We start from the raw sequence: 20,550 nt of genomic DNA on the forward strand, positions 1-20,550 counted from the left end.
TAGTCTGTGACAAAAATGATCAGTTATCACTGATGAAAATTCATGTCACATATTAAGCAGAAATCTACCTTTTAACATGAAGTTAGATGTCAGATACATGATATCAGGAAGACAAGTGCTAACATGAGTTAACTGTTTTTTGGATGAACACACTTTCAGTTATCCAGAAAAAGGTCTCTCATTTAGTAGGTGAAAACTCTGTTTTAATGAGATTTAGCATATACGGATTACCATCCTTCTCTGACGTAAACTGGTTCTGTAATCCCCTGTAAATCAAAAGTCTGGGAATGCCGAATTGTGATAACCTTGAGAGATAGGCAAGTTCAAACCAAGCTCAAAATTCCATGTGCCATTAAAACACACAGCACAGTGTGGGTGTGAGACCTGTAGGAAATTAAAGAAGGGAACAAGTTTCTGAGAGTTGGAGACTTTAATGCTCCCTCTATTTGAGGCGTGCCCTGAAGTACTAAGTGTTCAAACTCTGATGCTCTTCGTCTCCTCCACTGTTTAGTCTATTTACTCACTTAGAAATAAGATTCCTAGATTATCTCGATGTGCCAGAAGCTAAAAAAAGCACTGAAAACTGATGGAAACAATGTCAGAGGGGACCAAAATGCCATCATCGTAGTAGGGACTGGAACATCTACAAATATTGAAGGAAATACACAGTACTCAGAACCCAGCATAAAAGGGTCAAATAATAGTATGACAAATTATATAACTCATTGACTAAAGTAAGAATCCCATGAATCCATACTGATGTAAATAAATAACTAGTAGAGAAGGAAATGCTCTACTTTACAACTAACAAATGCAGGAAGAGTTGATGGAATTTAAAAAATCACCATTTAGTAATCATCATAGTTAATACTTGATTCAGGCATGAACTGATTTTAGATCAATTAGTGGATGCTAAACGCAGAGGGTGAAAATTTGATGAATAACAGAATTTTTACATAGTCTCAAAGTATGTCCCTACAAGATACTTAATTCCATAGAATGAAAAGAGTAACTACAGGAGAGAACATTGGCAGATACCACCTTAATCTAATAATCGAAATTAATGTCACCAGTAAAGGGACACATTGCTATCATGTGTCTTCTGATGGGATTCAATGTAAAGAACACATGGACACATGCCTAACCAGAATACAATAATGAAGAAAGAGGGTCGGGGTCAAATAACTGACCTGCAGTGTTTGTGAATATCAAGGCCATGAAAGAAAGACTGAAACACTGGTCTAGACTAAAGGAGACTGAGGAGACATGACAACTATATGTAACATGTGAGCTAAGATTTTTCTATAAGATAAAGAACATTCCTTAGATAAGGCACAATGTGAACAGGGTCTATAGACTGGAAAAGTGTTTCAATGTTAATTTCCTCATTTTGACAACTGTACTGTGGATATGTAAGAGAATGTACAAGTTTTTAGGAAATAATATACTGAAGTATTTAGAGGTAAAAAGGCGTCACATTTGTTGCTTATTCTCAAATTGTTTAGAAAAAAAGTACGTACAGATACAGATAGAATGATAGAGAGCAAATGTGAAAAATGCTGGTGTTTGAAAAATCTGGATGAAGGCTACATGGGACTTCTTTGACTACTCTTAGAGTAGTTTGAAATTATGTTAAAAAGTATATAAAAAAGTTTTTCCTATCCTAGATTCACCATTGCAAATCTTAACTAACTATACAGGAACAGACACTTAAGTATCCATGGATTTAATGAACAAGTTTCAACTATTCTTCCACAAACCCAGAGATGTGTAATTTATAACTCAGATGAGGCACTGATCTGAACCTTGTTCGGAGCCAATTACCCAGTTAGCACTGAGCAAGCCTAGCTCACTACCTACCACTCATATCTCATCAAAACTGAGTTGCTCTTTATTTAGGATTACATATGCTGGAACTAGGAAGACATTTCTAAAAATTATTTCTTCTTTGGAAAATAGGCATTAAATGAGAGAAAATATTAGAGAAAGTATAAAATAGTGTTAGCCTGTAGAGTATATTTACATAAACATGATTCTTAATCAAAATGATTTGAGAGAAAGACAGGAACTTGTACGGAGTTCTGTAGTCAAATTGGGGAATTAGCAAAGGTCTCTAGAAGTACCTTCTGAGAACATCAAGGGTCAGACTATGTTGCACAAGATATTTTGCTTACTTCTGAACTTTCTAATAGTCTAGATTTGGGCTCAAAAGCCTCCAAAAGATTCCTATCACAATTAAGTAAGTCCAAACCCTTACCATGCTCTACAAAATCAACACAATCCCCCACTTGTCTGTCCTCTGACTTCACTCCCTACTTCGAACCACCTTTTAACCACTCTGCCTTCTTGCTGGTTCTTGAACAAACTCAGCTCTGTCTGTCTTTACATATGTGGTTCCCTCTGCCTAGAACACTCCCCAGATCTCCCCACTTTCTCCTTTCATTCGGGTCTCTGCTCTAGTGTCACCTCCTCAGAAAGACCTTCCTTGACTACCCTACCTCTAAAATGCCCCTCATCTCACCACCACCTCCTAACATTTTCTATCCCTTTATCTGGCTTTACTTTTCTTTATGGCACTTACCACCTAACATACTGTGTATGTTTATTCTCTCCTCCTCCACTATAATGTAACCTCCACAAGGCACTAAATAGGCACTAAAAAGCATGTTTGTTATGATGAATGAACAAACATATTACGTTTTTCTTTTACATCTTATTATAAGGAACATTAAAAATGACTAATACATACTGCCTCACAGAGCTTATGATCTTTTGAAGACTTTAAACAGTAAATGCAAATTTGAGGAACATGGCAAATGGAAAATGTGGTATTATTTGGGGAGATATAACAAGGGGAGTAATTTTATTTGGCTGGATCGGGTGCTCAGTCAGTGAAGATCCTCCTTGGGAGTGACATGTAAGTTGAGATCTGAGAGACAAGAGGTTAGCTAGGGCAAAAAGGTGGGAGCCAAGGAGAGATGTGTAGAGGCAGCATGAAGGAGAAGAAAAACTGCAGATGAAACTGACCGTGAGAGCAACGTAGCTGGAGACAGGATGGAGGTATGGGTACAGCAGACTGGGAAAATCCTTACAGGTAAAAGCCTTACGGGTCAAGTAGATTCGATTTTTATCTTGAAGGCAATTAAAAGCTACTGAATAGTTTTAGACAGAAGAGTGAGCATCAGATTTGCTTCTTTTAAAAACCACTTTTTAAAAGCAATCAGTGGTTCTGATGAGATGATATCAGTTGGACGAGGGGGACAGCACAGACACAATAGAACAGACCTGTTAGGTTAATCAGGACACAGAATCCAGAGCCAGAGTATGCCAAATGCAGATTCAGATTCATTTCTAGATACTTGACAGTAAGATATGTTCTGAAAATACAAGGCAACAATGACATGAACAGCTCTGTGAGTTCAGTGTCATGTTAGCATGGAAAGGCAGCAGAGAAGAGTGGAAAATGCAAATCTTTGGGTTCAAATCCTAACTCCATTATTTTCTAGCTCTGTAGCCTTGGGCATGTTACTTAAGTTTTCTGAGCCTCACTTTTCTCTCCTATAAAGGGGGAAAATATATCCATTCTCAGAGTTGTGATGACTGAGCCAAATAAAGCATGCAAACTAGGAACATTGCCAGACGGACACATAAGAATTAAAAGAAATAAAAATCCTTCACTGACACTGTCTCACAGGGTAACACTGTTTTATCAAACCCTTCCAATGTGTAGTTAACATCTTTTGGGAAACATAAGGTAACCTAGGCTATACTTATATATTATAACAGAGTCTAGCAATATTGCCTGAATTTTAAATGAATTAGAGTACATATTTTATTTCATTAGGGGAGTACACATATGAAGACTTTCTTTGTAAAATCCATTTACAAAACAGATCTTTAAAACATTAAAAAAATAATCTCTAGATTACTAAATACATTCTAACCTCTTCAAGGGAAGATTCCAAATTCATTCCAAAAGCAACTCCCATTAGTCCAAAGAGTGAAATAGAGAATGTTCCCATGGTCAACTGCAGGTTCAATCTCATCATCACATTGCGGTGGCTAGAAAGAACACCTAGTTAGATCAGAAGAGCCAACTATACACAGCAAATCCACCAAATAATCTATTAAAACAACACAGAATAAATGTATACCTTAAAAAGAAAAAAAGACGCACTTCCATGAAGTAGTCATAGATGATAACAATGGTATAATTCCTTCCAAAATGACAACTCCTTAAAAGCTTTATTACTTTACAATAATTATTTTATAAAGAAAACACTTACTGATTGTTTTATATGATGCTTTCTTACCTGTCCAGATTGATGAATATAATACTCTGTGAATCGTCAATCAGCACCCTAAGTTCCCGAGCTGCGTTGGAAAGATCTTCGGCTAATCGGTAGTAGTTTTCCAGTAGCAACTCCATCTCTTCTGCATGGTCAATTCCAGTGCTGCTCTTTTCACTTCAATTACATGAGTTAACATAATTAACATGCCCCTGATATATGCACCATACATTTAGGACTGAAAAACTTCCTGAATTAGTACATAATATGCAGCTATCAATGAAAACACTAGCTTTCGTCTTCTCTATTATTATAATTGAGGCCAATCTGTAAGTGGCTTTATCACTTGATCCTAAACAGGTAACTCTAGGACACAGGTTCCATCCTTATACAGGCTAGGTAGCTTCATTGTGTTTCATAGCCCCAACTCAAAATGCTTTCATGAAACATACACTATCAGTTACAAGAAAATCCAGATGTGTGAATGCTGATGTATTAGTGAAAATAAGAACAAGTCAGGCAAAACCAAAAGAACAATAAGAACAAATCAGGCAAAAACAAAACCAAAAACTAAAAATGAACATAAAGGACATGTCCTTTCCACAATCTATAGCTTCAATGCACTCTGTATCAAAATACCAATAGCACTTTTAACAGAACTAGAACAAATAATCCTAAAATTTATATGGAACCACAAAAGACCCTGAATAGCCACAGCAATCTTGAGAAAGAACAACAAAGTGGAAGGTATCACGCTACATGATAGCAAACTACACTACAAGGCTTTAGTAATCAGAGCAGCATGGTTCTGGCGTAAAAACAGACACACAGATCAATGGAACAGAAAAGAAAACCCAGAAATAAACCCATGCCTATATGGCCAATTAACCTATGACAAAGAAGGCAAGAATAAACAATGGGGTAAAAACAGTCTACTGAATAAATGGTATTGGGAAAATAAGAGATATGTGCAAAAGATGAAACTAGACCACTTTCTTACACCATATACCAAAATAAACTCCAAATGGATTAAAGACTTAAACGTAAGACCTGAAACCATGAAACTCCTAGAAGAAAATATAGAAACTCTCTGACATCCTTCTTAATAGCAAGGGAAAAGAAAAAATAAACAAATGGGACTACATCAAACTAAAAAGTTTTTGCACAGTAAACCACCAACAAAAGGAAAAGACAACCTACTGCATGGGAGAAGATATCTGCCAATGATACAGCTGTTAAGGGGTTAATATACAAAATTCAAAAAGAACCTGTACAACTTAACACCAAAAAAACACAAAGAATCCAATTAAAAAACCGAAAGACAATCTGAATAGGCATTTCTCCAGAGGACATACAGATGGCGAATAGACACATGAAAAGATGTTCAACATTACTAATCATCAGAGAAATGCAAATTAAAACTATGAGATATCACCTCACACCTGTCAGAATACCTGTTATCAATAAGAGTATTTGCAAGGATGTGAAGAAAAGGGAACTCTTGTGTACTGTTGGTGGGACTGCAAATTGGTACAGTCACTATGGAAAACAGCATGGCGGTCCCTCACAATATTAAAAATAGAACTATATGATACGGCAATTCTACTTTTGGATATCTAAAGAAATAAAAAACAGTTCAAAAAGATATATGCATTCCTATGTTCACTGCAGGGTTATTTACAAAAGCCAAGATATGAAAACCTAAATGCCCACCAACAGAAGACTAGATAAAGATGACGTTGTACATATATACAATTGACTACTACTTGGCCATAAAAAATAATGAAATCTTACCATTCACAACAACATGGATGGATCTAGAGGGTATTATGCAAAGTGAAATAAGTCAGACAGAAGAAAACAAACATCATATGATTTCACTTACATGTGGAATCTAAAGAAAATAAACAAGATGGAAACAGGCTCATAGATACAGAGAACTGATGGTTGTCAGATGGGAGGGGTTTTGGGGAGCTAGGTGAAAAAGATGAAGGGATTAAGAAATACAAAGTGATAGTTACAAAATAGGGGGATACAAAGTATAGCACAGGGAAAATAGTCAATAATATTGTAATAACTATGCGTAGTGTCAGGTGGGTACTAGACTAATCAAGAGGATCATTTCATAAATTATATAAATGTCTAAGCACCATGCTGTACATCTGAAATTAATATAATACTCAATGTCAACTGTAATGGAAAAAAGAGCATTTCCTTCCCAAGGTAAATACATGTCATTTTATATATGAAGAAAATGTTTATGAATGATGACAATACATAGTTATTTTGCCCCCCTTACCTATACTCCCATCCTACCAAAAAGAATAAATGGAAACAGAGTACTTGGTAAGATACTTATATTGTAAAGCCTATTCGAGATAGACTGGCATAATAAGCAAAGCAAACAAGAATAACAAGTGTATTCATGTTTCTGCTTCTGCATATTTTTGCTGTAATAGCTCTTTTTATCTTAATGTTTTCTTTGTTAGAATACACATAACTAACTTCTCGAAATACTTAAAAAATCTGTACAGACTGTGGAAACTATATACATTACAAAAGTGTCTGTATTAACTTCTGATAGTGGTCCACAAAGAACAAAATGAAATATTTTGAGTACTTAAAAAAGTTAAGTACGTACAAGAAGAATAAATGATTTCTAAATTCATAAGACATAAAGGTTTATACGATGAAAATTTTTGTATTAGACCAAACTTACAGGATATATGCCAATGTATTACTCATCTTCCTTCACCCAACTCTTTCCCTCCCCTGTGTTAATCTCTCTCCCTCTCTTCCACTGTATCTTCTAGGTAAGTTATTTGGGTAGCTGTGTGGACCATTTTGGTGGTCAGTCCCTTGAAAATAAAGGTGATGGAGTGTTTACATTCATCACACACCAGCACATGCTGTATACACAGTATGCACTCAATATATCCTATTACACTGAATTAGATGCAATACAGCACAGGAAATAGTACAACAATTGGGGATAAAAAGTGCCTATATTATCTAGCCCAGAAAAATGTTATGTTCTCTATGAAAAATAATCCTGATAAGACAGAAGACTGATTCTAAGAGAATAACAAAGCAGGACCATACTTACAAGACCTGTGGGTCACTCCATTTGGTTAGACAGAGCTCCTCCAACAACTCTTCTTCATCCAAGATCTCCAAAATTGACTCTTTGAAAATTTTAATATCTGTCTCTAACTCTGAAAGACTGTAAGAATATTGTTCAGAAATGACCTATAGACTTATAACAACATGTCACTGTAAGAATAGTGACTTCTTAGGGTATCTTATTAAGTAGATCCACACATATATTCATGATAAACACTCACTTGTAAAAAAATATTTTGATATTTATCATGCAGATTAGGAATCAACTCCCAAACCAAAGCTACATGATAGAGCTATAGCATTTCGTGCAAAATATCTTTGAGGAGATATTACTCTGTGTGCCCCTTCTGGCTCAATTTCCACCAAGGCTACTTTCGTACTCTGAAGGGACTGAGAGTAGTTGTTACCATTTGCAAAATTAGCTGGCATTTTAAAAATAGGTAATAATCACACTACTTTTATATCTGAATTTATGCTAAACATTTTGCTGTTAAAACTACTAAAAGAGAAGTTAAAGATATTTGTGTCTCAATTACCAACATTTACCTTTTGCTGTTTTGTAGTAAGATATGCAGTTTGCTTCTGTCTACAGAAGAGTGTTTGGGATCCACTAAAGCTTCCAACGTGTCAAGAATCAGTGGCTGCAAAATGCTCAGTTTCCCCTGAAGAGTGCTGATCTAGATAACAATATGACCTTTCATAAGAATTAAAACAACCTTTTTAGAATACTCAGGGTCAGGGAATCTTCTGATTAAATACAGAAATGTAGAATAGTTAGGACAGCTGGCAACATTTCAAAACACAGTCATTGCTAAAATGCCTATTTCAGATGATTCAAAAACTTGTTCTCTTCGGTTAAAAGATAACCATACATAATGTTATTACCAGGTTCACATTAGATTGATAGGGAATTAACACTTACAAGAGTCTTCCCTTACAAACACCTGTTATGAAAGAATGGAAGATTGATTAATTAAAATAAAATCTGCCATTCTGTGGTTAAAACACAAACTTCACATTTGGTAAACAATACCTATACTCTATATAAACAGAATAGAATTCGAAATTTCTGTGAACAAAACTTTGAAAACTGAAACATAACTTGAATTTTAAAAATACAACAAAACAGTGTAAAGTCAAAAGTATACTTCGTATTCAGGTTAATATAGGCACAACTGATATTCGACAGGTATGCACTGATATACCAGTTGTTAAAATACTGAAATATTTCCATACCAACTAGTAAACAGCACAACAGTAACTGAATTAAGCAGTAAAATTAATGATATAAATGCCAGTATATACTCTATCTCAGCATGAGCTCCTATGGGCTTCCTCAGCCTGTGCAGCCTGCCACTGACCATCATTTGCACCTTTTCTCTTCTCTTTCTTTCTCTCTCCCGTTTTTTTGCTTAGTAACTATGCTCCAACTAGTCACCATCTCATTGGCTGGTACTAGTTGGTGCTGTTGTGCAATTAACCTTAGCATGGAATACAGCCATCTCCTACTCCATCAGTAGAATGAAGCAGACAAAAGAGAAGGGTACCAGGTTCACCCAATCCCTGCCTTCCTCATGTCCCCATTACCCTCCTCCTCCTCCTACTCTGGTTAGGTGCTAAGAGCATTCCTAGCACCAACATTTGCATTCCTGAATAGTACTATCCTAATAGTATTATTAGGAAAGAAAAGATAATGACAGATTTGTGGGGACCAGGAAAGCAGTGGCCATCCTTGTTCAGGGCCTGACAGGATCGCCATACATCCATTGATTTAATGTGAGAGTCATTAGAGGAAGTGTACATGGTTCCAACATCAAACTGGGTCTCAAACAAAGGCTTTCATTTAGCTGCCTCAAACAAAGCAAAGAATGATTTGGAAAGTATTAGAATGATTTGATGAATGATTTGTGCTATAATATTTATCACATGTAAGCACTTTTACAATATACATACAATTTAATTTAGAGAATAAAATACATTTAAAACTTTTTTGATATGTTCATTTCTATCATATTTAGGACAAGTATTTTGAACCATCGCCCCTGAATACAGGTATTAAAATTGTACAAAGGGTAGCCAAATTGAAATGTGCTTCAATGAATGTCATAATATGACTCTCAAAACCTAGATCTGATTGGGTCATAAAGTTAAAAATTAAGTACACTCTTCATACAGGACCTTTAGAGATGTTTTTGTCTGGAGTGAGAGTATGATTATAACAAGTGCCATGGAAACAATACCAATTTGTTTTCCTACTATATATAATTTTAAAACCAGAACTAATTCAAGAAACTAAATAAATACAGGCTTACCCAATACTGCAGGAGTGCTTCTATAGCTCTAAATTCAAAAGGTAAAGGGTATGTGACAAGTTGACCCTCTCCAGCCAGCTGTGAAGGCAGTTCCCGGAATAGCCATTGCTCTAGATTTAAATTACGATAATCCAATATCAGAAGACACTCTGGAGTTATCACAGCTTTCAAATACTGGGGAAAAAAAAGAACATATATGTAAATGTACACATACATATACATGCATATATGTATATGCAAGTTGTAGAGCTGTAGGAAAAATATAAGTCATAAAATAGGATTTAATACTCTTAATTTTGAATTAAGCCTAAATCAAATCACTATTCATTTGGTTTTTCAAAAAAAAAACCCGACATAGTATTTTTTTTCAAGAAAGGAAGCCTAATACATATGTAAATCTTCATACCTCTAACTCACTCTCAACAGAACCAGAATTAAATTATGTATTATGACTACCATGCTAACTAACCGTGAGAAAAATAGGGATAATGGAAATAAGGTAAGGTCTTCTTAAAAGTCATGTATTCAGTACACTTTAAGAAAAGACTTAGCTTAATTAGATTACTTTGGCTGAAATGGGAAAGTTTCCTTTTTAAAATAAAATATCACCTTTTAAAAATATCAATATTAAGCTATTCTAAAATTAAGAAGATAAAACTTATTAGCTTTAGTGCTCTAATTTAGAGCACTATGGACTTTCAGTCAAGATGACAGAGAAACTCAACACTGTACACACTTCCTCCCATGATCATATCAAAATTACAACTATAGAACCACCACCCTTGAGAACCACCTGAAGACTATGTAAACAGAAATCTTATAACTAAGGATACACAGAAAAAGCCACATTGATACGGGTGGGGGTGGGGGCATTGAGAGGCAGAATGGGCTGGTCCCACATCCCGTTGTGGCTGTTCAAAATCAGGAGGAAAATAACATCAGGGATATCTCAGCAGTGGAGGTCCCCACTGAGGAGCAAGGGGTCACAGCTCCAAATCAGGCTCCCCAGCCCAGGTCACCGGTGATAGGAAGAGGAGTCCCTATAACATCTGGCTATGAAAACCAGCGGGGATAGCATCTGAGACAAAGGGCTGCTGGAGCCCCAGGCAGTTCACTTGAAGGGCCTGTGTACAAACTTACTCCCTCACAGACTCACTCTGGGTTCCAACGCATGAGCAGGAGTTCATAAAACACCAGGGTCATATGGGGAAGTACAGAACTGACAAGCTTCAAGGTGAAAGCTGGGAGGAGCAGTAGTCAGGACAGCTCTCTCTGGAAACAGAAGTGCTGGCAGTAGCCATTGTTCCTTTGTTGAGCTTTCTCCCTACCCAGCTTGCAGGCACAGGCAGCTGCCAAATCTGAGACTCCATCAAACTAATTAACACCATTCACCCTGTCATGGTGATTTCCTGAGACCTTACCCATCTTGTATGCCCAGCCTGCGCAGCTTCCAGTGGCTTTTACACACAAGCAGTCTACCTCAGCTTTCTCTGCGGATTTCTTAAAATCATTCAAAGGTCCATAAACTGCAAACAAGCAGTGCTGGCCTCGGTGTGCACCGTACTTCTTGCTCAGCAGCCCTAAGGGCACCACAAGCAGCGAGCAGGCTCAACTTGCATTATAACTCCCATCAGGTGGCTGTAAGCCTGGCATAAGCTGCAGCCCATGCTGACTTGGAACACAGTCAACTAAGCAGCCACAAACCCAGCACAAGAGGTAGCTGACCTCAGCTTACACTGTGGTGCTCACCAAAGGGTCCCAAGTCTAGCACTAGTGGCAGTTGGCCTCAGTTCATAGCATAGCCTCTTCCAAGTGCCTCCAAGCCCAGCACAAGTGGCAACCAACTTGTAGATGACTTTGCAGCTCTCACCAGGCAGCGCTAAGCCAAGCCCAGGATCCAGAACCAATAAATCCAGTGGCAGGCTTCAGATGACACCAGATCACCACCCAACAACCTACACAAATGACACATCCGAAGGTCAGACTCAGCTGGCACCAGAGTCCCACTAAAGCAACCTCTATCCCCTAGTCTCAGTCCCGGCACGACAGCTTGTCCACTGTAGTCACGGCCAGCCCTCACAGCCAGTCAGCCTGAGGGTCAATCCCACTCAATGACATGCCAACAGCAATCAAGGCTCATCTACAATGGTAAGGCACAAACAACTCACACAGGAGACACCCTGGAGCACCCGGCTCAGGTAAACAGGGAGACTGCAAATGGGGCCCCACCTTCTACATAAGGCTGCTCTGTCCAGATGGGAAACAGAGCAGATCTGCTTAATATATAAACATAAACACAGGGCATCAGTCAGCCAAAATGAGACAAACATGTCCCAAATGAAAGAAGGGACAAAACTCCAGAAAAAGAACTAAATGAAATGGAGACAAGCAATCTACCAGATAGAGTTCAAAATGCTGGTTATAAGGATGTTCAGTGAACACAGGGGAAGAACAGAGAAACTCAGTGAGAATTTACACAAAGAGAAACCGTAAAAAAAGAACCAGTCAGAAATGAAGACTACAATAATAAATAAAGAATACATTAGAGGGAGTCAACAGTAGATTAGATAAAGCAGAGGTAGCAGAAAATACTCAATTAAACAGCAAAAAGAAAAAAGGAATTAAAAAAATAAGAATCGTTTAAGGGACCTCTGGGACAATATCAAGTGCACAATATTCTCATCATAGAGGTACCAGAAAAAGAGAGAGAAGGGACTGAAAACCTATTTGAAGAAATGACAGAAAACTTCCCTGACCTGGCAAAGAAATCAGACCAGGAAGCACAGAGAGTCCCAACCAAGAGGAACCCAAAGAGGCTCACACCAAGACAGGTCATAAATGAAATGCCAAAAGTTAAAGACAAAGAGAACATCTTAAAAGCAGCAAGAGAAAGGCAATTAGTTACATACAAGAGAGCCCTCATAAGACTGTCAGCTGATTTCTCAACAAACTCTGCAGGCCAGAGGGCTTGGCATGAAATAGTCAAAGTGATGAAAAGCAAAGACCTAAACGAAGATTACTCTACCCAGCAAGGCTATTATTTAGAATTGAAAGAGAAATAATTTCCAAGAGAGAAAGAGCTGAAGGAGTTTGTCGCGACCAAACCAATATTACAAGTAATGTTAAAGGGACTTCTTTAAGTAGAAAATATAAAAAAATATGAATAAGAAAATACGGGAAAAAAATTCTCACTGACAAAGGCAAACAGTAAAAGCAGTGTATCAACCAACTAGTCAGAATAAAGGTTAAAAGGCAAAAGATCATGTGTAATTACAAAAATAAACTAAGAGATACCCATAAACATACACAAAAGTAAAAGATAGTAACAAAACCAGAAACCTTTTAGAAAGTAAAAATGGTAATGATTTTAGAATGTGTTTGAACTTAAGCAATCATCAACTTACAATACACTGCTATAAACATAGGTTGGTATATAAGCATGTGGTAGCCACAAACCAAAAGTCTAGAAGAGATACACAACAAATAAAGAGGAAAGACTCTAAACATGACACTATATAAAGCAATCAACATATAAGAGGATAAGAGAATTAGAAACAGCAAAAAAATACAAAAACAATCAGAAAACAATAAAACAGGAATAACTATATACCTATAGATAACTACTTTAAATGTAAATGGATTAAATGCTCCAATCAAAAGACATGGTGTGGCTAAATGGAGAACAAAACAAAATCCATACATATGTTGCCTACAACAGACCCACTTTAGATCGAAAGACACACAGAAACCGAAAGAAAAGGGATGGAAAATAATATTTCATGCGCATGGAAATGAAAAAAGCTAGGGTATCAATACTTTATATCAGACAGAATAGCTTTTAAAACAAGAGCTGTAATAAGAGACAAAGATGGGCATTTCATAATGATAAAGTGATAGATCCAACAAGAGGATGTAACTCTCGTAAACATCTACGCACTCGATGTAGAAGCACCTAAATAAATAAAGCAAATATTGATGGACGTAAAGAGAAAGATCGATAGTAATAAAGTCATAGTAGGGGACTTTAACATCCCATTGACATCAATGAATAGATCACCCAATCAACAAGTAAACAGTGGCCTTAAATGACACATAGATCAGATAGACTTAATTGATATTTTTCAAACATGTCACCTTAAAGCAGTAGAATATACATTCTTTTCAAGTGCATATGCAACATTTTCCAAGACAGAACACGTTAAGGCCACAAGTCTCAAAAATTTAAGAAGACTGAAATCGTGTCAAGCATCTTCTGATCTCAATGGTATAAAACTAGAAATCAATTATAAGAAAACTGAAAAACACAGAAACACATGGAGGCTGAAAAACAAGCTGATTAACAATGAATGGATTAACGAGATCTAGGAATAAATCAAAAGATACCTTGAGCCAAATGAAAATGACACAAAAATCTATGGAACACAGCCAAATCAGTTCCAAGAGGGAAATTTATACCAATACAGGCCTATCTCAAAAAATAAGAAAAATCTCAAATAATCTAACCTTACAACAAAAGGAGCTAGAATAAGATGAACAAACATAGCCCAAAGTGAGTACAAGGAAGTAAATAATAAAGATCAGAGAGGAAATAAATAAGAGTCTAAAAAAACAATAGAAAAGATCAATAAAACCAAGAATTGGATCTTTAAAAAGATAAACAGACTCTTCAAAAAAAAAAAAAAAAAAGGCACAAATAAATCAGAAATGAAAGGGAAGTGACAACTGACACCACGGAAATAAAGGAAACTAGACAACCTGGAAGAAATGTATAAACTCCTAGAAACACAATCTTTTAAGGCTGAATCAGGAATAAAAAGGAAATGTGAACAGGCGAATAACTACTGATGAAATCAAATCGGTAATTAAAAAAACTCTCAACACACAAAAGCCCTGGACCAGATGGCTTCACAGGTGAATTTTACCAAACATTCAAAGAAGAATTAACACCTATCCTTCTCTAAGTATACCAAAAAATTCAAGAGGATGGAAAGCTCTCAACCTCATTTTACAAGGCTACCATTATCATGAAACCTAAAGACACTACAATAAAAGGAAGTTATAAGCCAATATCCCTGATGAATACAAATGCAAAAATCAAGAAAATATTATCAAACTAAATTCAGCAATACATTAAAAGGATCATACATCATAATCTAGAATGATTTATTCCCAGGAAACAAGGTTTGTTCAATATCTGAAAATCAATCAATATGATATACCACCTAAACAAAATGAAGTCTAAAAATGATCTATCAATAGATGCAGAAAAAGCATTTGACAAAATCCAGCATCCACTTATGATAAAAATACTCAGCAAAGTGGGACTAGAGGGAACATACCTCAATATAATAAAGGCCACGTATGATAAACCCGCAGTTAATACCACATTCAACAGGGGAAAGATGAAACGTCTTAAGATCAGGAACAAAACAAAGATGTCCACTTCCACCACTTTTATTCAACACAGTACTTAGAAGTCCTAGCCGCAGCAATCAGATGAGAAAAAGAAAAGGCACCCAGATTGGAAAGGAAGAAGTAAAACTGTCATTATTTGCAGGTGACATAATACTACATATAAAGGGAATCCTACAGATTTCATCAAAATACTATTAGAACTACTGAATGAAATCAATAAAGATATAAAATTAATGTTCAGATATCAGTTGCATTTTTATACACCAATAATGAACTATTAGAAAGAGAAATTAAGTAAACAACTCTATGTACAACTGCATCAAAAAGAATAAAATATCCAGGAATAAATTTAACCAAGGAAGTAAATGACCTGTACTCGGGAAACTATGACATTAAAGAAATTAAGGAAGATATAAATAAATGGATAGGAAGAATGAACATCATTAAACTGTCCATACTACCCAAAGCAATCTACAGATTCAACGCAATCCCTATGAAAATACCAATGGCATTTTTCACAGAACTAGAAAAAACAATTATAAATTTATACGGAAACACAAAAAAACCCGAATAACCTCAACAATCTTGAGAGAGAACAAAGTTGCAGGTATCATGCTACCTGATACCAAACTACACTACAAAGCTATAGCAATCAAAACAGCATGGTACATAGAACAATGGAACAGAACAGAGAGCCCAAAAATAAACCCACACCTATATGGTCCATAACTGCAAGAGAAAGTAGGCAGGAATATATAATGGGGTAGACAGTCTATTCAATAAATGCTGCTGGGAAAAATGGACAGACACATGGACGAACCTAGAGGGTATTGTGCTAAGTAACATAAGTCAGAGAAAGACAAGTACCATATGATTTCACTTAAATGTGTAATCTAAAGAGCGAAATAAAACAGAAGGAGACTCATAGATACATAGAACATGTTGATGGTTGCCGGTTGGGAGAGGATTAGGGAGTTCGGTGAAAAATGTGAAGGGATTAAGAAGTACATATTGCTAGTTTCAAAAAAAGTCACAGGGATGTAAAGTACAGCATAAAGAATATAGTCAATAATACTGAATAACCATGTATGGTGTTGGGTGGTTGCAAGACTTACGGGGGATCACTTAAGTTAAATGTCTAATCACGACACTGTACCTGAAACTGATATAATATTGAAAGACAATTGTAATTAAAAAAATAAAAAATAAAGTAACAAAAATAAGATATTGAAAGCCCTGTGACTAAATAGGAAAAAAAAAACAAACAAACGAACTCATACAGAGAACAATTTAATGGTCACTAAATGGGAGGCAGCTTGGAGAGATGGGTGGAAAAGGTAAAGGGAGTAAGAAGTACAAATTGCCAGTTATGAAAACAGTCATGGGGATGTAAAATACAGCATAGGGAATACAGTCAATTATATTGTATTGTATGGCTAGGTATGGTGTCAGGTGGGTGCTAGAGCTATGGAGTAATTACTTTGTGGGTTAAATAAATGTCTAATTGCTATGTTGTACACATGAAACATAACATTGTTGACTGTAACTGAAAAAAATTTAAATAAAATTTAAAAAAAGAACACAGAAATTAGAAATTAATTCTAAAGAGAAAGACTAGCATCTTCTGTTAGAAGAGTAACAAAGGTAATCTGTGGCCACTGTATTAGTGATATAAAAATTAGATTTAAATTTTTTTCCAATTTATAATATACAGAAAATTGAAAAATTATACAGTGAATACCTATATACATACCACTTATATGACTAAAATTCTACTAAAGAGATACTGTTTTAAAGGGGGCTAGCTTCTGATAACAAAAGTGAAGAATGTTTCCTAGAGAAAATCACTTGGGAGAAGGCAGTTTCTATTCTTATTTTATTTTATTTTTTATTAATTCTAAATAAATGGACAAAAATCTGCCATCAAAGACTTTTTGAAGAAAGCAAATCTCATGTCCACTGCAGGGTCGATACCACTGAGACCTGTGTCTCCTCATCTATTTTTGAACCCTAAACTTTAGCCTACCATAATAACTTATGTTCATATTAATTCTGAATTACTAGAGAAAGTCATACTTGGTGTACTCTAAGTAGATGAGAAAGATAAATATATTTTAGAAAGCTTACCATAAAAATAAAAATTTAACTTAAGATTATAAACTTTAAAGCAGATCTTGGGCTATGTGAAAAACTAAAATATGGTTTTGGTAGATACTATAATCACACATACTTCTCTTATCATTTCAGAAACTAGAGACTAAATGCAAAAGGTGAGAATGGAGACCACTGTCAGAACTTCTCCAAGACAGAATAGAGCAACGTCATGCCAGCTGAGCATAGGTATGTAACCATATAAAATGAATTCTACTCCTAAGAACATGTTATAAAATATCTTATATTTTACATAGCTCTTTTAGTTACAGAATTACATTTAACCTAGGTATTGACCAAAATAGCCAGGGCATAACTTTCTTTTTTTTTTAATTTTTAATTAAGTTTATTGGGATAACATTGGCTGATACAATTATATAATTTTCAGGTGTACATTATCATTTGACATCTGTATATTCTATTGTTTACCACCCAAAATTCAGTTTCCTTCGGCAACTATATTATTTTATCCCCTTTACCCACTTCACCCTCCCCCTAAACCCTATGTTTGACCCCCTTTGCCCAGTCTACTTCCCCTACCCCACTAGTAATCACTAGTCTATAGTCCTCTGGTAACCACTAGCCTATGGGCATAACTTTCATAAGACTGCTGTGGAGAAATGTAGATGAAATAAAATCCTTTACCTCCATTCTCATGATAATCCTATTGTTTCTGGTGGTGATGCTCATTAAATGCTGAAACCTCAAATCTCTGGCTTGAAGACCTAATTCTTGATGTAAGTCAGTTTTCTTCCTTTCTAGAAAAGAAATATTTTCAATAAAAAGAAAGAGCTAAATTAATCAATTGAAGAGATTTTCATACTGGAGCACATCATCCCACCCAGAGAATTTTCTATTATTACCAGAAACAAAATCTAAGATGAGTCTTTTTAATAATCACTTTTACTTCAAAAACAGACTCATGTTAAATCTGGTCAAACGCTATTTTCTCCTGTTACCTATACTTCATAAAATTTCTCTGTACTTAGAAGTGCCTTGGGACCAATATAAAAACCATAGCTATACATTGTTAGAAACCTTCAGTATCAATTTCTAGCTCTAGAGACAGGTCACCTTTTTTTTTTTTTTTTAATATGATTTGTACATTACTACATTTTCTGTTTTTCTCACTACGTTATCATCATATTTTAAATCTGTGAAGAGATAAGTTCAATTTTCTTTCTTTAGACTAATACAAAATGAGAAAATAAAGTCAGTTGTCACACTAGAGTCCCCAACCTAAAAATTAAATTACCTAAGAGAAAGCATAATAAACTCAAAAAATGATACTGATTATAGTATTATCTGTACTTGTAACATCAAACCACATCTGTGGCACAGCTCTATATAGAACAATCTTATGAAGGAGATATTGAGCAAAAACACCCAAAATATTCCACTATGATATCAGCAATAGCAGAAATAGAATCATGGAATTGGGAAGTGAACTGAAACTTGCATTTGAAGTCAGACAATAAAGTAATGCTCAGTTTTATTTACAGCCAATGTTGGCAGAGTTCCATCTGACTGCCATTCAGTGCCTTGTCCCTCCTGTCTTCAGTCAACCACTGCTACTGCAATGTCAGTGGTATTATGTGACACCTTAAACATGGTACAGGAGATGAATATGAGGACTAAGGCAGTGAAAGGGAGACTAAAAAGGAGAAACAAAAGGGAAGAGTGTTTCTCTGTGTTCCAGCTGCACACCAATATCCCTTTAACATCACGTTACGGTGAATGTGGCTCCTGACGGGAAAAAAAATTCTCGGAGAATATGCATAGTCCAGGTACAGCCACTTTCAATGAGGACTGAAGGACAATGCTGAAGAAGGATCTCCTCCTTCATTTACACACCCATATACTCACAGTATATGATTTAAAAAGGTGACTTAGAAAAACTTATTGATACTTACCAAAGGACGTAACATTTCCTTCTTTGTCAAATTTTGTCTGAGGAGAGTAAAAACAAAATATTATTTCCTCCAAGTATGCTATTTACGATAACATACCATATGGTACTATGATATCTCCCAAATACTAAAATACAGATATAAATCATAATTGCTCTTCTTTAGGTTAAATTCAGTTTTGAGTTAAAGGTTTAAAAAAAATCTTTTTCCTTTGCTAGGACAAATCTGACTTGAATTAAGTTTCTATTTTGGTTCCCTTGGAAATGCGATGAAGGAGTATCAGTCGTTACTAGGTAACATTGTGTATGATAAAAATGCCCGATGACTGGTAGACTGCACCGGATTAGAAGGCCGGTGAGCGAATTATAGATATCTGGTGAGAAGCCATGTGATGGCTCTTGTAACTGGCCATGTTCCGTGTGGGAGTACTGGATGTGCCTCTGAGACAGTGACAAGAGATACTGGCACTAGAGGGCATGGGGATTCTAAGCCAAGGTGGACCTCACCTCCATCTTTGAGAATACCATCTCCTTTCACCTGAGCTGTCACAAAGCAGCCCCTGGATGGCTGCATGGACTTCTCTTGAAGAGGAAACACCTGATGCGGCCCTTCTGCATTCCCTTTTATTTTTCTGAATAGACTGGTACCAACTGTGGCTTATTTTGTGAATCTAAGTATCTACTGGAGGCTATGAAGTCTCTCTGGTGGGCAATGCCGAACCAATAAAGATTTACAGAAAAGGCCTCTTCTGATAGTTTGGAGAGAGGATACAATGCAGAAAATGTATTTATTTCCTGTAAAGCAGAGGGAATACTTTTCTGTAATACCTTTTCACAGTCAAGTTTGAAGATGTCAAGTAATATTTAATAAATCATTATGTACTAGGCTGTACCAATTACTACTAAATATGCATTTTGAGAAAGATACACTCTGAAATATAGTTGAAGGTACAAGTCCTGTATTGTTACCATGGAAACACATGCATGCTGTGTTAATAATATAATAAATGCCTACCATATATAGCTTGGTTCTCATAAGCAAAAATAAGATCAATATAAATATGTAACAAGTACCACAAAGTATCAGTGTGAAAGGGAAATTTACATCAAAGGAAGCTAATAGCTTTCAAGGACTTAATACATGCAAGGGGAAACCCTGAGTACAGGCATATCTTGTTTTACTGCCCTTTGCTTTAGTGCTATTCATATATGTTGTGTTTTTTTACATACTGAAGGCAAGGCCCTCCACCAGCAAAAAGATTATGATTCACTTTATTGAGATACTTGCTCTGTTGCGGTTATCTGGAACTGAACTTGCAATATATCCGAGGTCTGCCTATATTTAAGTAGG

General features: G+C 35.9%; 1 protein-coding gene across 2 annotated transcripts in view; it reads right to left on the bottom strand.

Moving 5' to 3' along the window:
* MRS2 (MRS2, magnesium transporter) overlaps positions 1 to 20,550 on the bottom strand; it is a 32,984-nt gene that overhangs the window by 8,797 nt on the left and 3,637 nt on the right. For both annotated transcript variants that reach the window (XR_002777575.1, XM_023524436.1), the window contains exons 3-9: positions 19,204 to 19,240; positions 17,936 to 18,048; positions 9,725 to 9,898; positions 7,959 to 8,089; positions 7,396 to 7,512; positions 4,314 to 4,466; positions 3,945 to 4,062 (exon numbers count right to left, since the gene is read on the bottom strand). Coding sequence is in view for 1 of the 2 variants with exons in the window: in XM_023524436.1 (XP_023380204.1) it covers positions 3,945 to 4,062; positions 4,314 to 4,466; positions 7,396 to 7,512; positions 7,959 to 8,089; positions 9,725 to 9,898; positions 17,936 to 18,048; positions 19,204 to 19,240 (843 nt within the window). In the remaining variant the exon portion in view is untranslated. The remainder of the gene's footprint in view (positions 1 to 3,944; positions 4,063 to 4,313; positions 4,467 to 7,395; positions 7,513 to 7,958; positions 8,090 to 9,724; positions 9,899 to 17,935; positions 18,049 to 19,203; positions 19,241 to 20,550) is intronic.

This window comes from Pteropus vampyrus, unplaced genomic scaffold, assembly GCF_000151845.1.
Source record: "Pteropus vampyrus isolate Shadow unplaced genomic scaffold, Pvam_2.0 Scaffold463, whole genome shotgun sequence".
Taxonomy (NCBI): Eukaryota; Metazoa; Chordata; class Mammalia; order Chiroptera; family Pteropodidae; genus Pteropus; species Pteropus vampyrus.